Source organism: Passer domesticus, chromosome 8, assembly GCF_036417665.1.
Source record: "Passer domesticus isolate bPasDom1 chromosome 8, bPasDom1.hap1, whole genome shotgun sequence".
Taxonomy (NCBI): domain Eukaryota; kingdom Metazoa; phylum Chordata; class Aves; order Passeriformes; family Passeridae; genus Passer; species Passer domesticus.
In genome coordinates this window covers 46962325-46982108 of record NC_087481.1, presented here as the reverse complement: position 1 = coordinate 46982108, position 19784 = coordinate 46962325, and the positions used below count along the sequence as shown (strand labels likewise).

The window sequence follows — 19784 nt, the reverse complement described above, 5'->3', positions numbered from 1 at the left end:
TCTGTTAATAACATTAATTTGAGTCCCTTTTCTGGACAAGGAAGCATGCTGTGGGTTAGGTGGTGCTCTTGAAAATATGTAAAATGGTACTTAGTCCCAGAAACATCCTCTGGAGCTTTGTCATTAAGTGGCACCCCCAGAAAGTAATAACTTCATAGACATGCAGATAAATTCCAAGGAATTATTTAGATACAGAGAAAGATTACAGATCAGTAAACACTGGCTTTTGGGTGACTCTGGACACTTGCTTTTCCTGCTAGGGACGGAGTTGGATGATGTGAAACGGTTGCTGAAAGGAAGTCGATCTGCCAGCTGCAGCCCTACTCGGTCATCATCCGGTACACTCCCGATACCGAAAAAGGCTGTGGTGGAGACGAAGATGGTCACTGAGAGCTCTCAGTCAGGTACTTGGCATTAGCAACGTTGCAGTCATTCCAAACAGCATTTGCCATAAAAAGTACTCAGTTGTTAAGAACATCCGAATAAGAACACATGCTGTTCCTGTACAGAAAAAGGGTCATAATGCTGAAAGACTGTCCAGGTGTTGCTGTAACAAGAGCCATCTTGGGTATCTTTCTAATGACTGGTCTAATTTTCAAATAAATGAGTTCATTCTTTCTGCCACCAGTTTCAATTCAGAGATATTTCTAGCAGAGATAAGAGCTCTAAGCAAATGCGTCTGATTTGATCTCTTATCTCCAAGTGAGACAGAGAGATAGAACTTTAGTGTGTGATTTATTAGTCATTCTATTTCATAACAACTCATCAGGAACTGTGTGAGAAGACAAGGGGGAATGGCTTCAAACTGAAAAGAGGGCAAGTTTTGATCAGAGGTTAGTAAGAAATTCTTTACTTTGAGAGTGGTGAGGCACTGGCACAGGTTGCCCAGAGAAGTTGTGGATGGCCCATTCTGGAAGTGTTACAGGCCAGAATGGATGAGACTTTCGGCAACTTGGTCTAGTGCAAGGTGTCCTTACCTATAGCAGGAGGTTGGAACTAGATGATCTTTGAGGTTCCTTTAATCCCAAACCATTCTGTGAATCTATAATTCTTTGATTCTATAACTGAAGTGGTACTTAAAATACTACAACCTTTTTTAGTTATTTATACACCTCACAACAGGGCTTGAGGAAGTAGTGTTGACATTGACTCCATTGTCTTTCATCAATATCTAAAAACAATATCTTTTATTGTACTCAGAGCTCCAATCCTGTCTAAACCAGAATTTTAGTCCAGTACACTAGTTAACCAATTAGAGACATATGTGGGAAGCAAAAGCCATACATCCCATGGCCCAGGGTGATTTATTAGTGGAATGGCAGACTGAGGTGGTTTATTCTGGTACCATAACATCTATGAGCAATGAGATCTCTTCAAGGTGTTTGTGAATGATCATGCTATCAGGTCATGGGGACATTTGAGGTCAGTTATGCCATGCTAACCTGGAGTCATTGGGTTGACTCTACATGGGTAATGTAAATTGTCTGCCCTATAAACCTGCAGTGCATGCTAAGCCACAGGCCTGGCCTCATTGGAAATCACTTCTGTCTGCTTGGTTTTTGCAGTGTCAGGGACATATGACACAACCATACTGAATACTGCGCTCCCTTCATACATGTGGTCCTCCACTCTGCCTGCTGGGTCTTCCCTTGGTGGATACCATAACAGCTCTTCCTTGATCAATGCCATGTCTCACTCTACAGGATCAGGTATGCTTCCTGGATTGCCCAGGTTTGAAGGATGGAACTATCCTGAAACTGGGTCAAAAGCAGGTTTTTTTGCACAGCACGAACTAAAATGATGGAATAACCAAAATGGCAAGGGATATTCTTGAATTTTCTGTAGTTTTCTGTAATTTTATGCTCTCTGCTTCTACACTGAATGTATCTTAAAATCCTTCTTTGTGAGGATTTATTGTCCTGACTCTCTGACTGTCATTAAATTTTGATGACATCTTTATCAAAGAGGTCAAGCTCACATTCCCTATAAAAACTGGTTTAGACTCAAACTAATATTGGATTATCCTTGCCCATTGTAAGAATGACTCATATACTAAAAATATTGTATAAGTAATTTTTGTGTGTTCTTACACCTGCTGAGGCCCATTTCTAAATGCCAGGGATTCTGCATTCCCCAGTTGCAGAGAAAAAAACACAATAAGCTTTATGATGGAATACTATTTAAAGCTTTACTTTCTCTCACTGTTGTATGATGTTGTCTTTTCTGAGGTAGGATTTTTTTGCCTTTGTCAGTTCAGTAAAAGGGTGGTTTATTGTCAAGATTTTTCCTCTGTGCAATTATTGTGCATTATCATTAGTTGCATTTACAAGTTGACTTTAATTTCTTGGACTGTGCCGTTGACCTTTGAGTGCTAGATTTATGATTTGAGAGGAGTAATAACATTTCACTTCCTCTTTTTGCAGTTTTTGGTGTTCCAAATAACCTGGCTCCCAGCAATCATACTCTGAATGCAGGCCTGAGTTCTTCCTCTACAGGTCAGATCTTTCTTCCCTTCACACTTTGGCAGCACTGCATTTCTGGCAGACAACTACAGTGAAATAATACCAATATACCAGTTTCTCTCCTATTCCTCATCTGAGTGTCAGCAGCTCTTTTCCCCACCTGCAGAAATGTCCATGCAGCCATGAGACCTCACAATGTAACTCGAGATAATGTTTTAAAATGGTCACCATTATTTTCCTTGCCAACAATAACAATACAGCAAGGTGAACTAAGTTACAAAACATTTTGTAAGACCTGTGGTGCCTCCATAAAGCTGGTGAAATTTTTTGGGAGAGGTCATTATTTTTGTGTCACTGGTTTTGTTTGGGTTTTAGCCAGAATGCCACCTGCACTGCAGGAATCATATAACCCTCATTGCAATGCTTTTCTTTGCAGTATTTGGAGTTCAAAACAACCTGTCTCCAAGCTCTTCCTCTGCAACCCAGAATGCTACAGCAGCCTCCACAGGTCAGCAACAAAGTAAGCCTAGAGAAAATGGGAGGGTCACCAATATGTGCTTCCTTCTCCTACCTTTTCTGTAGTGACTAGAAGGTTCATCTTGACAGAGGCCACCTCATCACCTTCTTCTTGTGTGGCACAGTGTGGTATGAAGAGATATTGAAGAACATTTCCTCTGCTGTGCATGTGCAGGAACAGCTTCCAGTGCTGATGCACTAGAAATTTGCTTGCTGGGGAAACCCTTGGTTGTTTGAGTTGTCCTAGGAACACTGAATGAGCAAATATTTTTGAAATGTTTTGGTGTGTGTAGATCCCTTGTTATCCTTCATCTCTGTCATTGTTGAATTTCTTCTTTGCAGCATATGGGATGAAGAACACTTCTCAGAGCAACACCATGGCAAGTACTGGTGTGTCTGCCTCAGCAGGTGAGTGTGTCATTCACAGGTGTTTAGGCACGGCCTCCTACAAGCATATCATAAAAATGAGTTAGAGACTCAGCATAGCTGAGTGACACTCAGGTGCACAACTTGTCACTAGCCAAGTGTCCTACCAGTACCTTTCTGAAAAGAAAGAGAGTCAGAATCCAAGAATGAGCAAATGAACTGGTCTGATTCAGTTCTCTGCAATAATTTGGATTGTTTAATTCTGAGCTATTTCTGCTCAGCAGGAAGGAAGCTGGATAGAAGAGCACACATGTGAAATTGTACTTTATTTGAAGCCAAAACATTTGCAATGTTGCTCTTAAAAATAATTTTTGAGTTGTCCCAGCTTTAACCACTCAAAAATGAAGGAATTGACTTATACACAATCAGAATATGTTTTTTTAACGAGAGAAGCACTTTCTCCTTGAGCAGTCAGGATTCGTCCTTTCCAGCTCTTTTCTGCAAGTCTGAGAGTTATAAATTACACATTTTTTTTCTCTGCATATAAAGAAAGCCAAGTTTGCCTTGTAATCCAAGGACTCACAAAGACAAGGCTTAAAAATAGATGTAAAGACCACAGAAGTTATGATAACATTTCTAATAAAGGTTTACTTCATGTTCTGCTAGAGTAATGGAATAATACCATTTTGAGGAGCAAAGGGCTCACTGAGCAAATCACTTCTACATATGATTGAATTCCAGATGTTCCCATTTTTGGCAGCAGGGCCCCTGCTAGTGAAATGCACATCTCCAAAGAAACCTAATGACAAGCACAGCCCTCCTTTAGTGACCAGTATCTTACAGGGCTCTTTTTGTAGTGGCAACCCCAATCACAATGTGACCACCTATTTTTATGAACAAAAGTGATGTTGCTTGTAGTTATGGGCTCAATGGCCCACACTCATCTCTTCTTTACCATCTTTTACAAATATTGCAGGAGGAACTGTTTTGAGCTCCCAGGGAGACGACGTTCTGCGCAAAGACTGCAAGTTCGTGCTGCTGGAGAAGGAGAAGGCACCTGCAAAGGAGATGGAGCTCTTGGTCATGACAAAGGACACTGGCAAAGTCTTTAGTGCTTCTAACACTGGGCTTAGTGGAGGTAACACCTCTCTTTCAGGACATGTGGTTATGCTGAGGGCAGAGAAATGGAGAATGATCATAAGGGAAGTTCAATGTTTAGGGCACTACACCTAACTTGTACATGATACAAGAACCTCTGACAGGCAGGCAGCTTTTAACCATGCCAGCTGAAACTTGGGTCTGGCTTTTGCATTTGAAGCTCCAGAGTGTGCCTCGGGATATTTCACAAAGCTCAGGAGCTTTGAGAGAAAAAAAAAACAAGATCTGGTTTAGACAGGCAGAGCTATTGTGTCTTACCAATGAAAGAAGATTGGCCTGGTTTTAACTTCTGGTGTAATGTTTCTGATTATATTTGGTTCCTGTTCAGGATCTTTTGCAGAAGACACCTTGAAGAAAGAGAAGCAGGGATTTTCCTCCTCTTATGCTACAGATACTGGCCTAAAATCAGATGCAAATGGTAAGAATTTGTTGTTGTGGAAATGCAACACAACTTTCTCCTTCTACCTCTATTACTACCTTTCCCTTTCAAGCCCACACTCTAAATTTTGTCATGCACAGAAAGACTGGTAAAACCTCTTTTACTGTTGTTAAAACAGGAGGGCTGAAATCCATGCCAAAACGGGACAAAGAAACTTATGCAGGTAAGTGATGCCATTCAGGCTTTCATTGGAAGAAGCACCAAAGCACAACACACAAAAAAACAATTGTTCTTGAGGGACATGAGGAGTCTCTGAGCATTGAACCAGAGGGAGGGAAGGTTCAGGAGGCTGCCAGAGAAATTGGTACCAGTGATTTGGTTGTAGATAAGTGGACTGTTGGATTATTTTTGCATGACTAGAGAAAATCAGATAGCTGACAGTCCAGCTGCATCCTGCAACTGGGACAGATTTATCGGGAAGAGAGGGCTCTGACAGACCATGCTGGCTATTGCTGTAATTTATGGTTCAGATCTGTACAAAAATTTTACCCCTGTGTGATCATGTTTTCCAGCTGTTATTTTAAAATGCACTGAGTGTTTTTGTCCTGTTTGAATTCCCTTTGGAAATACTGTTCCCAGCTTCCACAGGGACTAGAATTGCATTCACCATGTGCACAGAGTGGCATGAAGATTTTTTCCATAGCCCTTTGTGTAATGGATCAGGCCTTGATGTCCTTATTGTAAGAGATTCTTAACTCTGAAGTCAGGGAACTCTTCATTAACCAGGAGATTCTCCCTTCCCTCTTCCAGAAATACGAAGTGGTGATGCAGGAGGTGCAATTGGATCAGCACCATCCTGGTGTCCCTGTGGTTCCTGCTGTAGCTGGTGGAAGTGGCTCCTGGGTTTGCTTCTAGCCTGGTTGTTTCTCCTTGGATTGCTTATTGGACTCATTGCTCTGGGTAAGAAATAACTGAGAGAAAAAAATGTTGAATGGTATAGAATGACAAAGGGTTTAAGCTGGGAACAAGCCCAAGCACCAGAGATGCCAAGCCAGAGAACTGAGTAAAACATTCAGCTTGATGGTGACTTGCCACTGAGATATTACAAATGGACAGAAAGAACAGATAAGGAATACGGTCTTTGTTGGGGAGTTATATAGTCTTAGGTGAGTAGGATAGGAAAGCTCCTGTGATCTGAGGTCTACTGCTCCAAGACTGACAGATTCCAAAGCTGTCATTTAAATTCCAGATATCCCTTCTGGGGAAAAAAAAGATACAAAGGATTCTGCAAAACTCAATGGCCATAGCTACGTGACACAGTGTTGCCATGTTCCTGTGAAACAAGAGATATTTCAGGCATGCATATCTGGCAGCATGTTCCCTAGCATTTTCCTTTAACCTTCCAGCTGAAGAAGTGAGAAAGCTGAAATCTCGTGTGGAAGACCTGGAAAAAATCAATGGTGGCCTCCTGGCAATTAACCAAGGGAATTCAAAAATAGAAAAGGATGTTTCAAGAGTAGACTTTCTTCACGCAAACTCACCCTCCTTGACCTTCCCATATGAAAATGAAGAGTCAGTCTGGTTGATGGTGAAGAGCAGACTGAATAAGGAAATAGAACGAGGTGAGCAGAGTCAAAAATTGAACCCATACCTTATTTCTCATGCTACTTTTGTTAGCAAGGGAAAGGTAATTTACTTCTGTTTAGCATGTGATGGAAAGAGATGGACAACAGAGCAGCCAATATTCTCCCATCTTTAGAAATTTCATGTATTTGTGAAAACAAATTTACTGAGGAAACTTAGAAACCATACTGTGCTGGCTGTAGCCTCAAATCCAAATAGATGTATCCTTGTTCTTGAAATGTAGCTACTCTGCTGTATAATGAACTCTAACAGCCCCTTCACTTCCTGTTACAGGCTACTTCCGAGGGGAGAGAGGAGAACGTGGTGAGAAAGGTACAGCCATGTAGTCCTTCTCTTCCCCTGTCCAATTCCTTGGCTCTGGCAATGCACAATTTTGTGGAGGTTGTTGCTTCAAGGGGCAATTAGCAGTGAGAAAGATGAAGATGGTTTATACTTGAACAAAAAGAATCAGAATTGTTTATGTTAAAAAAGACCTTGAAGATTATGGAGTCCAACCATAAATGTAACACTGTCCATGTCCATCACTTAAACCTCCTCCCTATGGGCCACATCTATGTGTCTTTTCAGTACCTCCAGGGACAGTAACTTAACCTCTTCTGCTGGGCAGCCTGTTCCAATTCTCCATAACATTTTTGGTCAAGAAATGTTTCCTAATGTCTAATCTAAACCTCCCTGGTGCAGCTTGAGGCCATTTCTTCTTGTCCTATTGCTTTTTACTTGGGAGAAGTGGCTGACCCCCAGCTCACTATCCTCCTTTCAGGCAGTTGTAGAGAGCAATAAGGTGCCCCCTGAGCCTTCTCTGTTCAAGGCTAAACGCCCCCAGCTCCCTCAGCCACTCCTCACAGGATTTGTGTTCCAGACCCTTCACCAGCTCTGTTGCCCTTCTCTGGACTCACTTCAGTACCTCAAGACCTGAGGGGCCAGAACTGGACACAGCAGTCAAGGTGCAGCCTCCCCAGTGCTGAGTGCAGGGTGACAGTCACTGTCCTGCTCCTGCCAGTTTGCCATGTAAACTGTAGAGACCCTGATCCCACACAGAACAATACAGGAGGCCCAATCTTGTATTGTGCCAGTGTGAAAGGCCAGACTGTGTCTGATCCTGTACTATTCAATTGTGAAGTGTCCTGTTTGGCCAAAACTCCTTTATATTTAATTAAAAGTGGGGAAGCAACTAGAAGACAAAATGAATGAGTAATCATAGGATGTCTCTTGATTCAACTTTTTTTTTCCTCTTTTCTCAGGTGACATGGGAATACAAGGTCCCAAAGGTGAGTCTGGAGTTACCTGCTTTCTCAGGTAGATTGGCAGCCTGTCATAGGGCCTGGGTAGCAAATGGTTTTTTGTTACTGCAGAATTTGGAGAAGTTGATGCTAGTTATCTGTTAGTTCAGATATTTTTGTGAAGGTTGGGGTTTTTCTCCTGTTTTTTGGCCAAAGAAAATTTTAGAGTTTGTAGTAGAAGAGGTAACAGATCTCGCTTTGAATCTAGAAGCTCCTTTTGCCTGGATGAAAGTAATTCCTGAAGCCAGGCTCTACATGGTTTAATCAGTGTGCTTCAGTGCCCAGAGGGTTTTGCATGGTGTGAATGATTCAATTATTTGCATAAATACAAGGGAAACAATTGCTGGAGACACTAGAACTTGTAAATATTCCAAGAACATAAACTTCTTTTTATCAGGGTAAGGGTTAGCCAAAGTGACAAAAAGAGAAGACTTATTCCCCACTGACTGTCTTTTTGTTTCTGTCTACAGGTGATCGAGGACTTCCTGGTGTCCCAGGTGGGCTATAGTTCAATTCCTCTTTGAGGGAGGACATTTATTTACATTACTGTGGGCAAAAACAAATTCTGTACTTTCTTACAAAATTCCTTGAACTTAGCTCAAGAGGGTTCTTTGTAGAGTCAATATTTAGCATAGATTAAGTCACTTGATTAATACCTTGGTGCCGAGCTACAGACACAGAGGTAGCTCAGAGACTTAGTTACAAGCAAAGCCTTGGCCAGACTTCCCCTTAGGTGAACATGCTGAATTTGGGTTTGTGAAGATTCTAGTCTAGCACTGAGAGTCCTACAGCTGCATAAATACTTGGTTCAGCTTTCTTGTGCATCTGTAGGTATTGTGTTCTTCTAGAGAGATCAAGTACCCACCTTATGAGTAATATATTCTTTACCCCATACAATTAATCTCTCCAGGCTTGAGGTTCCCCTAAGTTGCATGTTATTGCATGTTATTCTTTTATGGTACATAGTTAAGAACTCTGAACACTTACTGTCTTTTCTTTCCAGGCATTCCTGGTCCAATTGGGCATGCAGGACCAGAAGGACCAAAAGGACAGAAGGGAAGCATGGGTGAGCATCTCTGTCAGTGCTGTGAGTCATTCACAACTGACTGACACATGGCATGGGAATACAGACACCTGGCTGGTGTGATCATTGCCTTCCCCACTGGAGCCAGCCATGGATCCTTCTGCCCAAGGCCTCCCTCCCACAGACTCCTGGTTTTACAAGATGTTTGTTTCCTGTAGGTGAGCCTGGCATGGAAGGTCCCATGGGACAAAGAGGTAGAGAAGGGCTCCCAGGGCCTCGAGGGGAGCCAGGACCACCTGGATTTGGAGAAAAAGGAGACAGAGGTAGGAACCAAGTGTCTTGTTGGATAAGACAGAGAAGGACAAAAGCAAGAGTTTGGTCCTGATTAATGGAACAGCTCAGTGATAAAATTTGATTTCACTATTCAAATCCAGATTTCATATCTAGACATTTCCCAGCACAGGTTAATATGGCCTAAAGGATTTTTTTTTTTGCCAGACTCATAATGGGTAAACAAGGATTGCTTTGGTTTCCCAGATCTTACAGTCAAGTTTGAGTCTGACAGAACCAAAATCACTTCACTATCAAGGCTATCTTCTTGATCTGTTATCCAGACCATCAAAGCTGGGGGATTCATCTTGCTAAAGCCCAGTGAGCTCATATTCTTTCCTTGGACAGTGCATATCTGTTTGGGTGTTCTGAAGTGATGAGCAGATTATTCATGACGCTTGCCAGACAAAAATAACCATAGATGGAATAACAGGAAAATGGGATCATGTCTGTATTCTACCATGTCTATTCATGCTCTTATTTTGCAGGTGCTATTGGTGAGCCAGGTCCTCCAGGGCCTCCTGGACCCCCAGGTTCTACTGGCCTAAAAGGTAAATGTGAAGGTGGAGAGAGAACACCTAGCAGAGAGTTTAGGAGTAAATGGGTGGCCCAGCTGTCCCATTTCACTTGTGTTGCTCTGCAGTAACCAGAATAGTGAACTAATGGTCTGAAGCACATATCCCAGCATCTCAGCCAAGATGGATGGCTTGGGTCTCTTTACTTTACTGAAGTGGAAAACATTTCCTCAATGTCACAAGGACTAAGTTCTCTAAATTTGTTGTCCTGGTTTTGAGGGTGCCAGTAATACAAATTCTTCTGGCTGGGGAAATTCCAATCCACTAAATACCTGTTGGGTTCTGGATGCTGTTGGGCAAACTGAAAGCAATTTGATCATTTTCTAATTGTGGTGCTACTAAATGAAAATCCGTGTTCCTTACAGGTCTGATGGGTTCTCCAGGCCCACAAGGTCCTCCAGGTGAGTGCTGTATTCCTTTGCTGTGTCATCTAGAGACTGGGCAGAACAAAAACAGAGTGACAGCTTCTCATAGATTTTCTGCTTCGGTGGTGCATTGTGATGAGTGGGATGAATGAAAACCCCCATCTCATTTTTCTGCAGGTCCTCCTGGCCTACAAGGATTTAGAGGTGAAGCAGGACTCCCAGGTGCTAAAGGTAACTCTCTTCCCCCTGGCAATTAAAGCAGCACTACCTCAAGTGCTTTTCTAGCACTGCTCTGAGCAGCAGACATGGTCTGACCATGTCACATTTTGATTCTATGGGCAAAGAAAAGCATAAGACTGAAGAAAAGGGAGGCAACCCAAAACTTAGCCAGTGATTGCTATCAAATACTGAGAAGTGCAGGAGATAAAGAAATAATATAGCAATCTAAGAGGAAAAACAGTTGGGTGGATGGAGCTGCAATAAATGAAAAGAATTTCCAGTTTGAGTTTGTCTGTTAACACAGAATCTCTATTTCCATTATGATTTCCCTTGATGAATTAAATGCCTTTCCCTTATTATTTGTTACTACTGTTATTCAATCACCCATATCTCTTTCAGGTGAAAAAGGAGCCAGTGGACCCCCTGGACCCAAAGGTATGTTGACCAATTAGGTATCTTTTGTGGTTATTTTCTTTAGATTCCTTTAGATATGGATACTGTCCATGGGTTTTACCCTTATCCATCTTTGGCTTTTTCTTCTGTGCTCCTGTCAGAAAGCAGACTTTATTTTCTCTGATGGAAGCATTTTACAATGAAGGAATCTCACAGAATGTGTCCCTTTTTTCTACCACAGGTGATCAGGGTGAGAAGGGTTCTCGTGGAATGACAGGTCAGTGGATTGAAATACTGGAGTAACAGCCAGCCTAATAAAAGTACAGCCCAGCCAATCCCAGTTGGCTTTCTGAAACACTATAATGATGTTACTGGTTATAGGAGTTTTATTTTTGCACCAAAATGATAAACAAATAGATCCCATTATTAATTCCAGTAATCTTGGTAACAATCTTTGTATTTAGCTTTAGGAAAATCCTCCCTCACATGCCCATTATTCACATCACTTGAGCACTTCTAATGCCTGGGGGCAGTTGTGAATCATGAGGCCTGAGCATCCTGTCAATGCTGGTTTTCAGTTGCAAAGCAGCAAATATTGCTGACAGAATTGTCCAAGAGTTGTTTGATTCATTTTCGTGCTATTTTGCTACAGGTGAACAAGGCTCAAGAGGAATACCTGGACCTCCTGGAGAGCCAGGGGCTAAAGGACCTGCAGGTGGGTACCAGTGGCAATGTCATTGCCACCCAGATTTTGTGTTTCTGTGAGCACAGACAAAGAAACAACACGGGAGTGGAATCATGCTTGTTGTGATCCTGGGTCTTTCCTTTAGACAGCTGTGATTAGTCTGTACACTCAGAAAAAATGCCCTACAGTTAAGTTTTGAATGAATGCTTCCTGGACCTTCAGTAACTGCAGCCAAGGTTTCTTTCAGATGCAGTGTGATGAAGAGCCACTCTTAGGGTTAGGGCTGTGCTCACTTTGGAGGAAGAGAAAATAACTGTGGTACTGTTTCAGAAGTCTCTGACAGTCTCTTTCTTTGGACAGGACAAGCTGGTCGTGATGGACAGCCAGGTGAAAGAGGTAAGGGCTTTCTTTGAGGCAGAAGTGCAGGTACTTTCTGATTTGGTAGGAGTTGATTTGTAAAAGGGGTGGGAGAAAGATGGCAGCAGATTCGTGTTCTGGAATGGAAACATGAAACTGAGACATATAATGGAGCAGCTGTAAACTTGAGACAGAGTTACCTCTCTACAGAACTCTTCTGTCATTAATGTTCCCCTCCCAGACGCTGATGCTGGAGATGGCCACTTGGCTGTGAGAATACAATAGGCAGAAAGTGCTGCAGGACAGCCAAGCTTGAATGGATTGGTAGATTGTATGTCAGTGACTCCTGTCTCATTAATGATTATATCCCTAGGTGAACCAGGTCTTATGGGAATGCCAGGTGCCAGAGGCCCTCCAGGACCCACTGGAGATGCTGGAGAGCCAGGTAAAAGCACAGAGAGAACAAAAGTGCTTTTTGCTCAGTCAGGAACACAGATGTATTTGTCAATTTCCAGTCTTAATTTGATGTCTGGCAGAGGATCTCTGTATTCTTAAGGTGGTGATGAAAGGAAAATACATAAAGAATCTAGACCCTTTATGATCCCAAAATTGCCCACAGTGCAAACATCAGCTGCTATGAGCTGATTTGCATTCCAGTTGCTAGGCCAGTTTCCACCACTTGAGAATAGTGTGCTATAATTTCACATAAATGGAATCTTTTTCTCCCTGTCTATCCTTTTTCCACATGAAATTTTTTAGACATCTTAAGAGTTTTTGCCTTTTTCTGACAGGTCTTACAGGACCTCAAGGACCACCAGGTAGGCTTTTCTACCATATTCCAATGTATCAGTGACACACTTTGATATGGGTTCAAAAAACCCTTGTAATTTTCCTCCTGTGGTACTCAGGGTTTCCGAAGTGATATCCCAAGGTTTCCACATCTCTTTTGGTCTTTGAGACAGGTTTTGTGCAAGATGTGTGATTTTTGAGCAATACTAGGCTTTTGAGTGCTGAAATTTTGCCTTTCCCCAAAACATAACATTTCAGTTCCCTGTGCATCACTGAAAAGTCCTTCTAATCAGCAGCAGAAACAGAAGGGAGAGGATGTAGCAATAGAGATGTAAACAGAGGATGTGACATCTGTAAGCAGAGTTGGTTTGTGGGGGGACAGTTCAACAGGGAATTCACTGAAGAGCCTCAGGACAGGTAGCAGTACCTAGAAGAAGCTACAAATAAATCCGTGAAGCAGTGTCATCATCCAGGGAGCAGTGGGACCAGGGACACAACCAGCTCAGTCTGTTCTTCCACTGGTTTATGAAGTCCTCAGGGACCTGCTTATAAATGCTGAAAGCTGGGGTCTTGAGTAGGGAGCTTCTTCTATAAACCCACAAGTGAAACAGCTGGGGTACCTGAAAACCATACAGCAAACAGTATTTGCACTAACTGTTTTAAATTGTCTACCTCATATCAGGACTTCCAGGCAACCCAGGCCGACCAGGGGCTAAAGGTGAGTTTTGTTTCTTCCCAAATGCTCATTTTCTAAGGATTTCATTTTAGCAAGCATTAGCTGCTCCACTGACCAGTCCCTGGATCAACAGTGGCATCTAGTGGCTTTGGGAAGGTTTAAGAAGCACGGTAGGCAAAGCTTCCCTGAGCATACAGCGAGGGCAGTGGGGACATCTGCTGAGGGACTTGGCATGACAGCTCTCCTCTGAGCAAACCTTTGAAGCCCGGTTCTGCCCCGAGCATAAGATGCCTGGTGACTGCAGTGAAAGCTGGGCCTGCCACGATAAATCAAGCTATTGCCTATGTTGGCAGATGCAGTGCTTGGAAAGCTGACCAGAGGGCTTCTCTGGATTAGCACAGCTCTCTTGCTTCCCCCCTGACCTTCTAGTACTGTGACTTCTCAGACAAGAGAAGGGCAGAAAGAACAGAAACTACATGCTTAATAGTACAATGTTATTGAGCTTATTATAGCTCTTACCTGACCCCCCAAAAAAGCTCAACTTTTGTACGTGTGTTTTTCTAGGAGAACCTGGAGCTCCAGGAAAAGTCATAAGTGCAGGTATGTAGTGCTGTGAGGGGTCACTTCTGATTTAGGAGAGTTTTCTCTAGGGTTTTTTTGTACCTCCTCAATTCATCTTGACTGTGTGTCAGACCTGTACTGGGGCTCCCTGTGCTGGGAAAATATATATGCCATAGATGTGATATTCCTTAGGCATAGATTTTTACACATTCACTGGATGTGTGAATGTAAGTGTCTGTGTGCAAATCTATGTGTTTGTTTTTCAGAGGGTTCATCAACAATTACTCTGCCAGGCCCACCAGGGCCCCCAGGCCCACCTGGCCCCACTGGTCCTCCAGGTGTTCCAGGTGAGTACTGATGAGTACAAAGTGGTGATAGGTCAAATCCAGGGACTAGAATCAAGCTCTTTCACTGCTCAGGAAGGCAGGCTTGTGTCTAATCCCTTTCCCAGCACTGTTGCTGGAATTAGGAAGTGTTTGTTTTCCAGTCTCAGCTTTGAGCTCAAGGCAGCAGAACTCCCACTCAAACATCTGTAAATCTTACACACACACACTGGCTGTGCATGAGCTCGGGCCTCAGACTCCTCTGTCCCTGTCAGACACTGCCCCCCAGCATGCTGGTGTCAGGCAGCAGAGTTCTTGAGCCCTGATTCTTATGGCACTTCTGTGCCTGGAGCTGGTGCTGGAGCTGGTTTGGCAGAGACAGTCTCAGTTTGCAGCATGGAATGTGAGAGGAGGGTTAGGCCCTTTGCATTCCTTTTCTGTTGTGGTCAGTGGCATTCTGGTTATTTCCTCAGTCCAAGAGGCAATTTTAATTGGCACAGGATGGAAATTCAAGTAATATATGGGGCATTGATTAATTCATACCCCATAGCAATTCCATTTATTTGTGTAGAAAATACTTTTTTTATATAATCTCAGTTCTTATAAAAGTCCTATTGATTATTTTCTGCTGTTGTAAAATACAGCCAGTGAAATCTAATGAAATTTGGGTTTTTTCCTTTGAAACTAGGTCCTGTTGGACCAGCTGGTCTCCCTGGACAGCAAGGTACCATTTTCCTTCAGCTTTGATTATGCTTCTTAAGAGAAAGGAATTCATTAGTTTTCCTTTGTTTCTAATTCTCTAAGCCCTTGGCACATTCCCTCTGCCTTTTGTTCGCAGATTTCTTCCTTTCAGTTCATTTTGTTGCATTATTTGGTTTAATTAATCTAGCAAAGAATTTTTTTAATTTTTTTTTTCCCAGGGGAAGAAGGAGGGTGGTAAGAGGGTGATAAGAGCCAGTGTAATGTGGATGCTACAAATGGTTTTGGTTTTTTATTATGCTATTTTTCCTGTAGGCTGGTATTTCTAAGGCACTCCTCAAGTGCAGTTGCCTTTCTGTGATAGGGGTTATAGCCCAGCTGGATACCTCCTGCCATTTTGAAAGACAGGAGAACAAACTAGAGCCAAATTGGGATTAATGTCACTGTGAAAGCACTGCCAATTGGGCAGACGTCTCTTAGAAAGGGCCTGGACAGAGCTGACCCCTAAGAACCTTTCTTAGCTGGTTTTCTGTGATCCTGTTAGAGCAAACTGGGCATAATTTCCACACTTGAATGCAGTGTTCCTCAGATCTGGGGACTGAGTTCATGCTCCCAGTTCTCATAAGAAAAGTCTGAACCTCTTGTCAGAGTAGATACAAAATATCACCCTCTCTGAGTTACATAACTCCCTTTCTCTGTTGCCTTTTTTTTTTTTTTTTTCCTGGAAAAAGGTCCACGGGGTGAGAAAGGATCCCCAGGTGAAACTGTGATAGAAACCATCAGAACAGAAGTCTCATCATTAGCATCTCAAAGTAAGTGGCCCTGCTTTTCCATTCCTTTGCCTGGAGATGTGTCAGAGTTTCAAGCCCTGCTCACACCTACCAGGAGATGCCCCTAACTCTTTCTTCTCAATGTGACATGGAACAAGTATGTGTGTGTGGTGGTGTGTCTGCAATGCCAGCTATCCATCTGTAAGAAAAGAACCAGTTTGAAAAGGCATGTTAATCTAAGCAACAGAAATAATCTCTCTTCAAATTAAAGGATAAATTCACACAGGAGCAAATAAATTTTAAGATTAAAAAATTTAACATTTTATAAAAATTTTAAAATTTTAAGATGAAAATAAGTGCAGCTGAACAGAATGGTTTAACAACATCCCAAGTGTTGCTAAACAGTGCAACACTGTTAACTGCTCTGTGCAACACTGTTTTGCATTACACAAAGATGTGTGATGCACTTGGAGTTGCTATTCCTAGGATCTGGGACCTCTGCAAGTTTGCAGCAACGTAGAAGAGGGCATAAAATTATAGATGATCCTTGCCTGATCACCATCCAGATGGGGACATGTAGATTCAGACCATGCTTCAGTAATGTCCAGTTCCCCATTCAGGGACCTTGGATCACAGCATCACTGAACTTGGAGTTTGTGCCTCAGCTTGGAGGTGGGGGTACATCACACAGTACAATCAAGACAACACAGTGCAGCTACTTGTTAAATAATGTCTGTGTTATGTTCTCCTCCCAAAACTTACCTCTTTTAAAGAATCTTTCCTCTCCTTGAAGTTCTTTCCCTCCTTCTTTAGCCTTTGAGTCCTCTTTCAACAACCATTACTCTCCTCCCTGTTTCCAGTATCCTGCTCAGAGCTGTATTTCGCTTCATGTCCTAACCAAACACATCTCTCCTCTCCCTCCTCTGCTTCATCTTGATCTTAGGTCACTCAGGTCCCATCTTAGTCCACCTTTAATTGTGAGAGCTTCTAGCAGCAATATATTGACAGTTTCCATAGCAGCAGTCGCTCCATAGCAACAATTTTCCCTTGTTTGTGTTTTTCTTTTGCACAGTGCTGGGAGATTTACAAGGGCGAGCAGGACCACCAGGTCCCCCTGGGCCACCAGGTGTGTAACATACAGAGCTAAGCCCCTAAGCAAGGAATGCTGTCACAACATGGCACGTTTCTGGGCCATGCAGTTTGCTGAGTAAATGTTCCCTAATACCCCTGTTTCATTTGTCGTCAGGTGAATCTGTGCAGGGACCCCCTGGACCTCGTGGTCCCCCAGGTAAGAGCTTGTTCCTCTGAAACCCAACTGGAAAGTGGCAGGTTTTTTCCAAGGCCTAGGGCTGGACACACAGTGGGTTTCTACCCACACCATTTCACTGCAGCAAGATGCTGCCCAACAAAGAACGTTTGCTTTTTGCAGAGGGTTCTAGCCAGAGTATTAATTAGTAAAAGCCTTGCTCTTTGGGAAGACACTCAAAGTTTTCAGGTTGCCAAAGGAAATCACTGCATTCAATTCCGTATTTACTTCTTACTTGTCCAGCCTTAACTTTCAGCTGCTGACACATGGGGAGTTTCTTATTATGAGGAACATATCCCCATGCCCCATCCTGTAACTCATCCTGAACAGGGAAAGTGTGGGAAGACATGTGACAGGAACAGAGCCCCATTCCTTGCTCTCTGCTTAGTAGTAGGAAAAGGGAGCAAGTAGGTGTGTGATGGGATAGGCACCCAGTACCACAAAGAAAGGAGTTTCTCTGCCCTTTTCTGCTGCAGTGGCTAATGATAGTGAAAAGTAACTACCAGGGATAGATGTGTGAAGGAAGCAGTGATAAGGGCCTACACTGGGAAATACTCAAGCTAAGGCCATGGTTGGAGATGTAGCAGCTTTTATGTTCATTTTCTTACACTGCTGAGGCTGATCCTTCCTGAAGCCTTTCTGTGTCGCTTTTGTCTAGGAGAAGGATTGCCAGGACCTCCAGGCCCACCAGGGAGACCAGGATCATCCATGTCCACCTCAGGTAGGTTCTTGCCACTCATTCTGTCACCTGGTACTGGGAATGTCCTGTTGGGGTTCCAGAGAGCACATAAATGGCTAGGACCAAGTGGAGCCAGAGAAACCTTGTTTCATGTTCTGTTGGATGTCATGAAGAAATCTCTTTGTTTAAATTGCAGAAGCATTCTTGACAGGCCCACCAGGTCCACCAGGACCACCAGGCCCGAAGGGAGACCAAGGTGGGTATATTGTGCTGCCTCACCAAAGTGCTAGAGGGATCTCATCACCTTATAATGAAAAGAAGGAAGGGCTTAGGAGCAGAAGTTCCTGCCTTTCTCTGTCTGTAAGAAAGCTAGCACAGTTGTCACTAAGTAGGACTCCTGTCTGCTGTAAAACAAGTCAGTCTTTGTCAAAGAAATTTGTTAGCCTCCAGTACTGGTGTCAAGGCAGTCCCAACTTTGCAAGCCTGTTATACTCAAGAACATTCAGAACTTCAGATTTGCCATTGAAGGGGACAGCCTTTTTGAAAAATGCACTGTGAACTAAGTCAGTGCAAGGGGGTGGCCCTGTGAAGTGTAGCTCAACTATCAACTGGCAGGAAAATGTGGAACTGCTCCCTTTACCCATTTTTCCCCTACAAATTGAAGACCAAGATGATATGCTGCAGTGTGGGCTGAGATGTTTCTGATGAGAATAAAGCAAATCCTAACACTGCTCCTCTGCTTCCCTGTTCACAGGAGAACGAGGTCCACGGGGATTCACAGGTAAGGAGATGTCAGTAGGTTTCAGGGTAGCTTGTCTGGGTGTATGAGTGCTCCTTCATTTCTGTGTCTCATGCAGGAGAACCGGGTGATCCTGGCCTTTCAGCATTCTCCTCCCACGGTTAGTCTGTGCCCCCTTTCCTCATTTGAATTTATCATCCCCGGGCTGTAATCGGGCCAAAATCCTGCTCTGTTCATTCTAAATTTTAGTGGAGCCAGGATTTTGTCTACATACTTTATTCCTTTTAATCTCTGACTCTCTTTCTGCAACTGGCAGGTGAAAGAGTCACCATACAGGGACCTCCAGGCCCACCTGGCCCACCTGGACCAAAAGGTAAAGTTAATAATCTTCTTTCTTTTATTGGGGGTGGCCTCACACATCCAAGCATGGTTGAGACTAGGCACTTGACCAGGTCACAGAAGACTCAGGAAAGCTGTGTGGCCTCTTCCTTATGCTCTTTCCCAGCAAACTGACCTTTCAAGACACTCATTACAAGGGCTGGGTAGTTGCTTCTTTGACAATATGAAGCTCAACTGTTTCACATGACCAAGTATGCAATATGCAGTCACATCTATTACAAGTGTCTATCTCCCTCACTCTTTTCCAGGTGATGCGGGTGTCCCAGGCGCACCTGGCATCCCAGGAGCATCTCGAGGTAAGAGGCCAGACCATCATTGCTCTGATATTAAGAGGGAATGCTGATATCCTGGTGGAGGCTTTGAAAAAGCTCCTTTGACTTTTACCAGTGTGGGTGCCAACCAAATGCTGATGGGATTTCTGTTCAAAACCTCTTTTTGCACAGCTTGCCTTAAATCAGAAAATTTAATAATTGAGAGTTTTCTTTTTCCAACTTACTGGGAATCCTTTAAGTGAGTTTTGCCTCTGTGTGGACAGGTTCTTGGACTGGTGCTGCCCAGGCTGACTGGGATTGGGAGCAGCAGGGCAATGATATTAGACTAATGAGCTTGAACTCTATGATCTCCATCTATATTCTGCACAGCACTGTACTCTAGTGCACAAACCCACCAGGTCTGCCTGTACAAAGCCAGGAATGTCTCTGGACTCAGCCCTGCACAGGCTGAATTATAAGATGCCAAATTAATTGAAGACATTATACTACAAAACAGCCCATGCTCAGACTGTGTTTAAATATAGAGGGGGAGCTCCTCCATATTCAATTTCCAAAGCTTTTTCCAGCTTGTAGGAAGGGCTTAATGCAAGTGCACTTTACTATCACTCGGTCTAATGCAACTGTGCCAAAAACACTTCTTCTCCTTACAATGCTTTCTGTAGGTGGATCCAGACAAATTCAGGGACCCCCAGGACCTCCTGGGCCACCTGGTCCTCCTGGCCCAAGTGGAGGTTCATCTCAAGAGATTCAGCAGTATGTGACTGACTACCTGAAGAGTGAGTATAATGAGATTTTTGCTGTGGGTCGGCAATTTCATG

At 43.3% G+C, this 19784-nt stretch overlaps 1 protein-coding gene across 1 annotated transcript in view; it reads left to right on the top strand.

The window, feature by feature from the left end:
• The window catches only part of COL17A1 (collagen type XVII alpha 1 chain), a 60062-nt gene that overhangs the window by 30311 nt on the left and 9967 nt on the right, over positions 1-19784 (top strand). The window contains exons 9-46 of the mRNA XM_064431224.1: positions 261-404; positions 1566-1709; positions 2424-2495; positions 2899-2970; positions 3321-3386; positions 4321-4482; positions 4831-4920; positions 5060-5104; positions 5692-5841; positions 6288-6503; positions 6799-6837; positions 7767-7793; positions 8276-8302; positions 8809-8871; positions 9048-9152; positions 9648-9710; positions 10100-10135; positions 10277-10330; positions 10718-10753; positions 10953-10988; positions 11364-11426; positions 11757-11792; positions 12127-12198; positions 12545-12571; positions 13225-13260; positions 13783-13818; positions 14046-14126; positions 14791-14826; positions 15533-15613; positions 16644-16697; positions 16818-16859; positions 17536-17598; positions 17753-17812; positions 18311-18337; positions 18414-18455; positions 18612-18668; positions 18943-18990; positions 19629-19742. Coding sequence (XP_064287294.1) covers positions 261-404; positions 1566-1709; positions 2424-2495; positions 2899-2970; positions 3321-3386; positions 4321-4482; positions 4831-4920; positions 5060-5104; positions 5692-5841; positions 6288-6503; positions 6799-6837; positions 7767-7793; positions 8276-8302; positions 8809-8871; positions 9048-9152; positions 9648-9710; positions 10100-10135; positions 10277-10330; positions 10718-10753; positions 10953-10988; positions 11364-11426; positions 11757-11792; positions 12127-12198; positions 12545-12571; positions 13225-13260; positions 13783-13818; positions 14046-14126; positions 14791-14826; positions 15533-15613; positions 16644-16697; positions 16818-16859; positions 17536-17598; positions 17753-17812; positions 18311-18337; positions 18414-18455; positions 18612-18668; positions 18943-18990; positions 19629-19742 — 2622 coding nt within the window. The remainder of the gene's footprint in view (positions 1-260; positions 405-1565; positions 1710-2423; positions 2496-2898; positions 2971-3320; positions 3387-4320; positions 4483-4830; positions 4921-5059; positions 5105-5691; positions 5842-6287; positions 6504-6798; positions 6838-7766; positions 7794-8275; positions 8303-8808; positions 8872-9047; positions 9153-9647; positions 9711-10099; positions 10136-10276; positions 10331-10717; positions 10754-10952; positions 10989-11363; positions 11427-11756; positions 11793-12126; positions 12199-12544; positions 12572-13224; positions 13261-13782; positions 13819-14045; positions 14127-14790; positions 14827-15532; positions 15614-16643; positions 16698-16817; positions 16860-17535; positions 17599-17752; positions 17813-18310; positions 18338-18413; positions 18456-18611; positions 18669-18942; positions 18991-19628; positions 19743-19784) is intronic.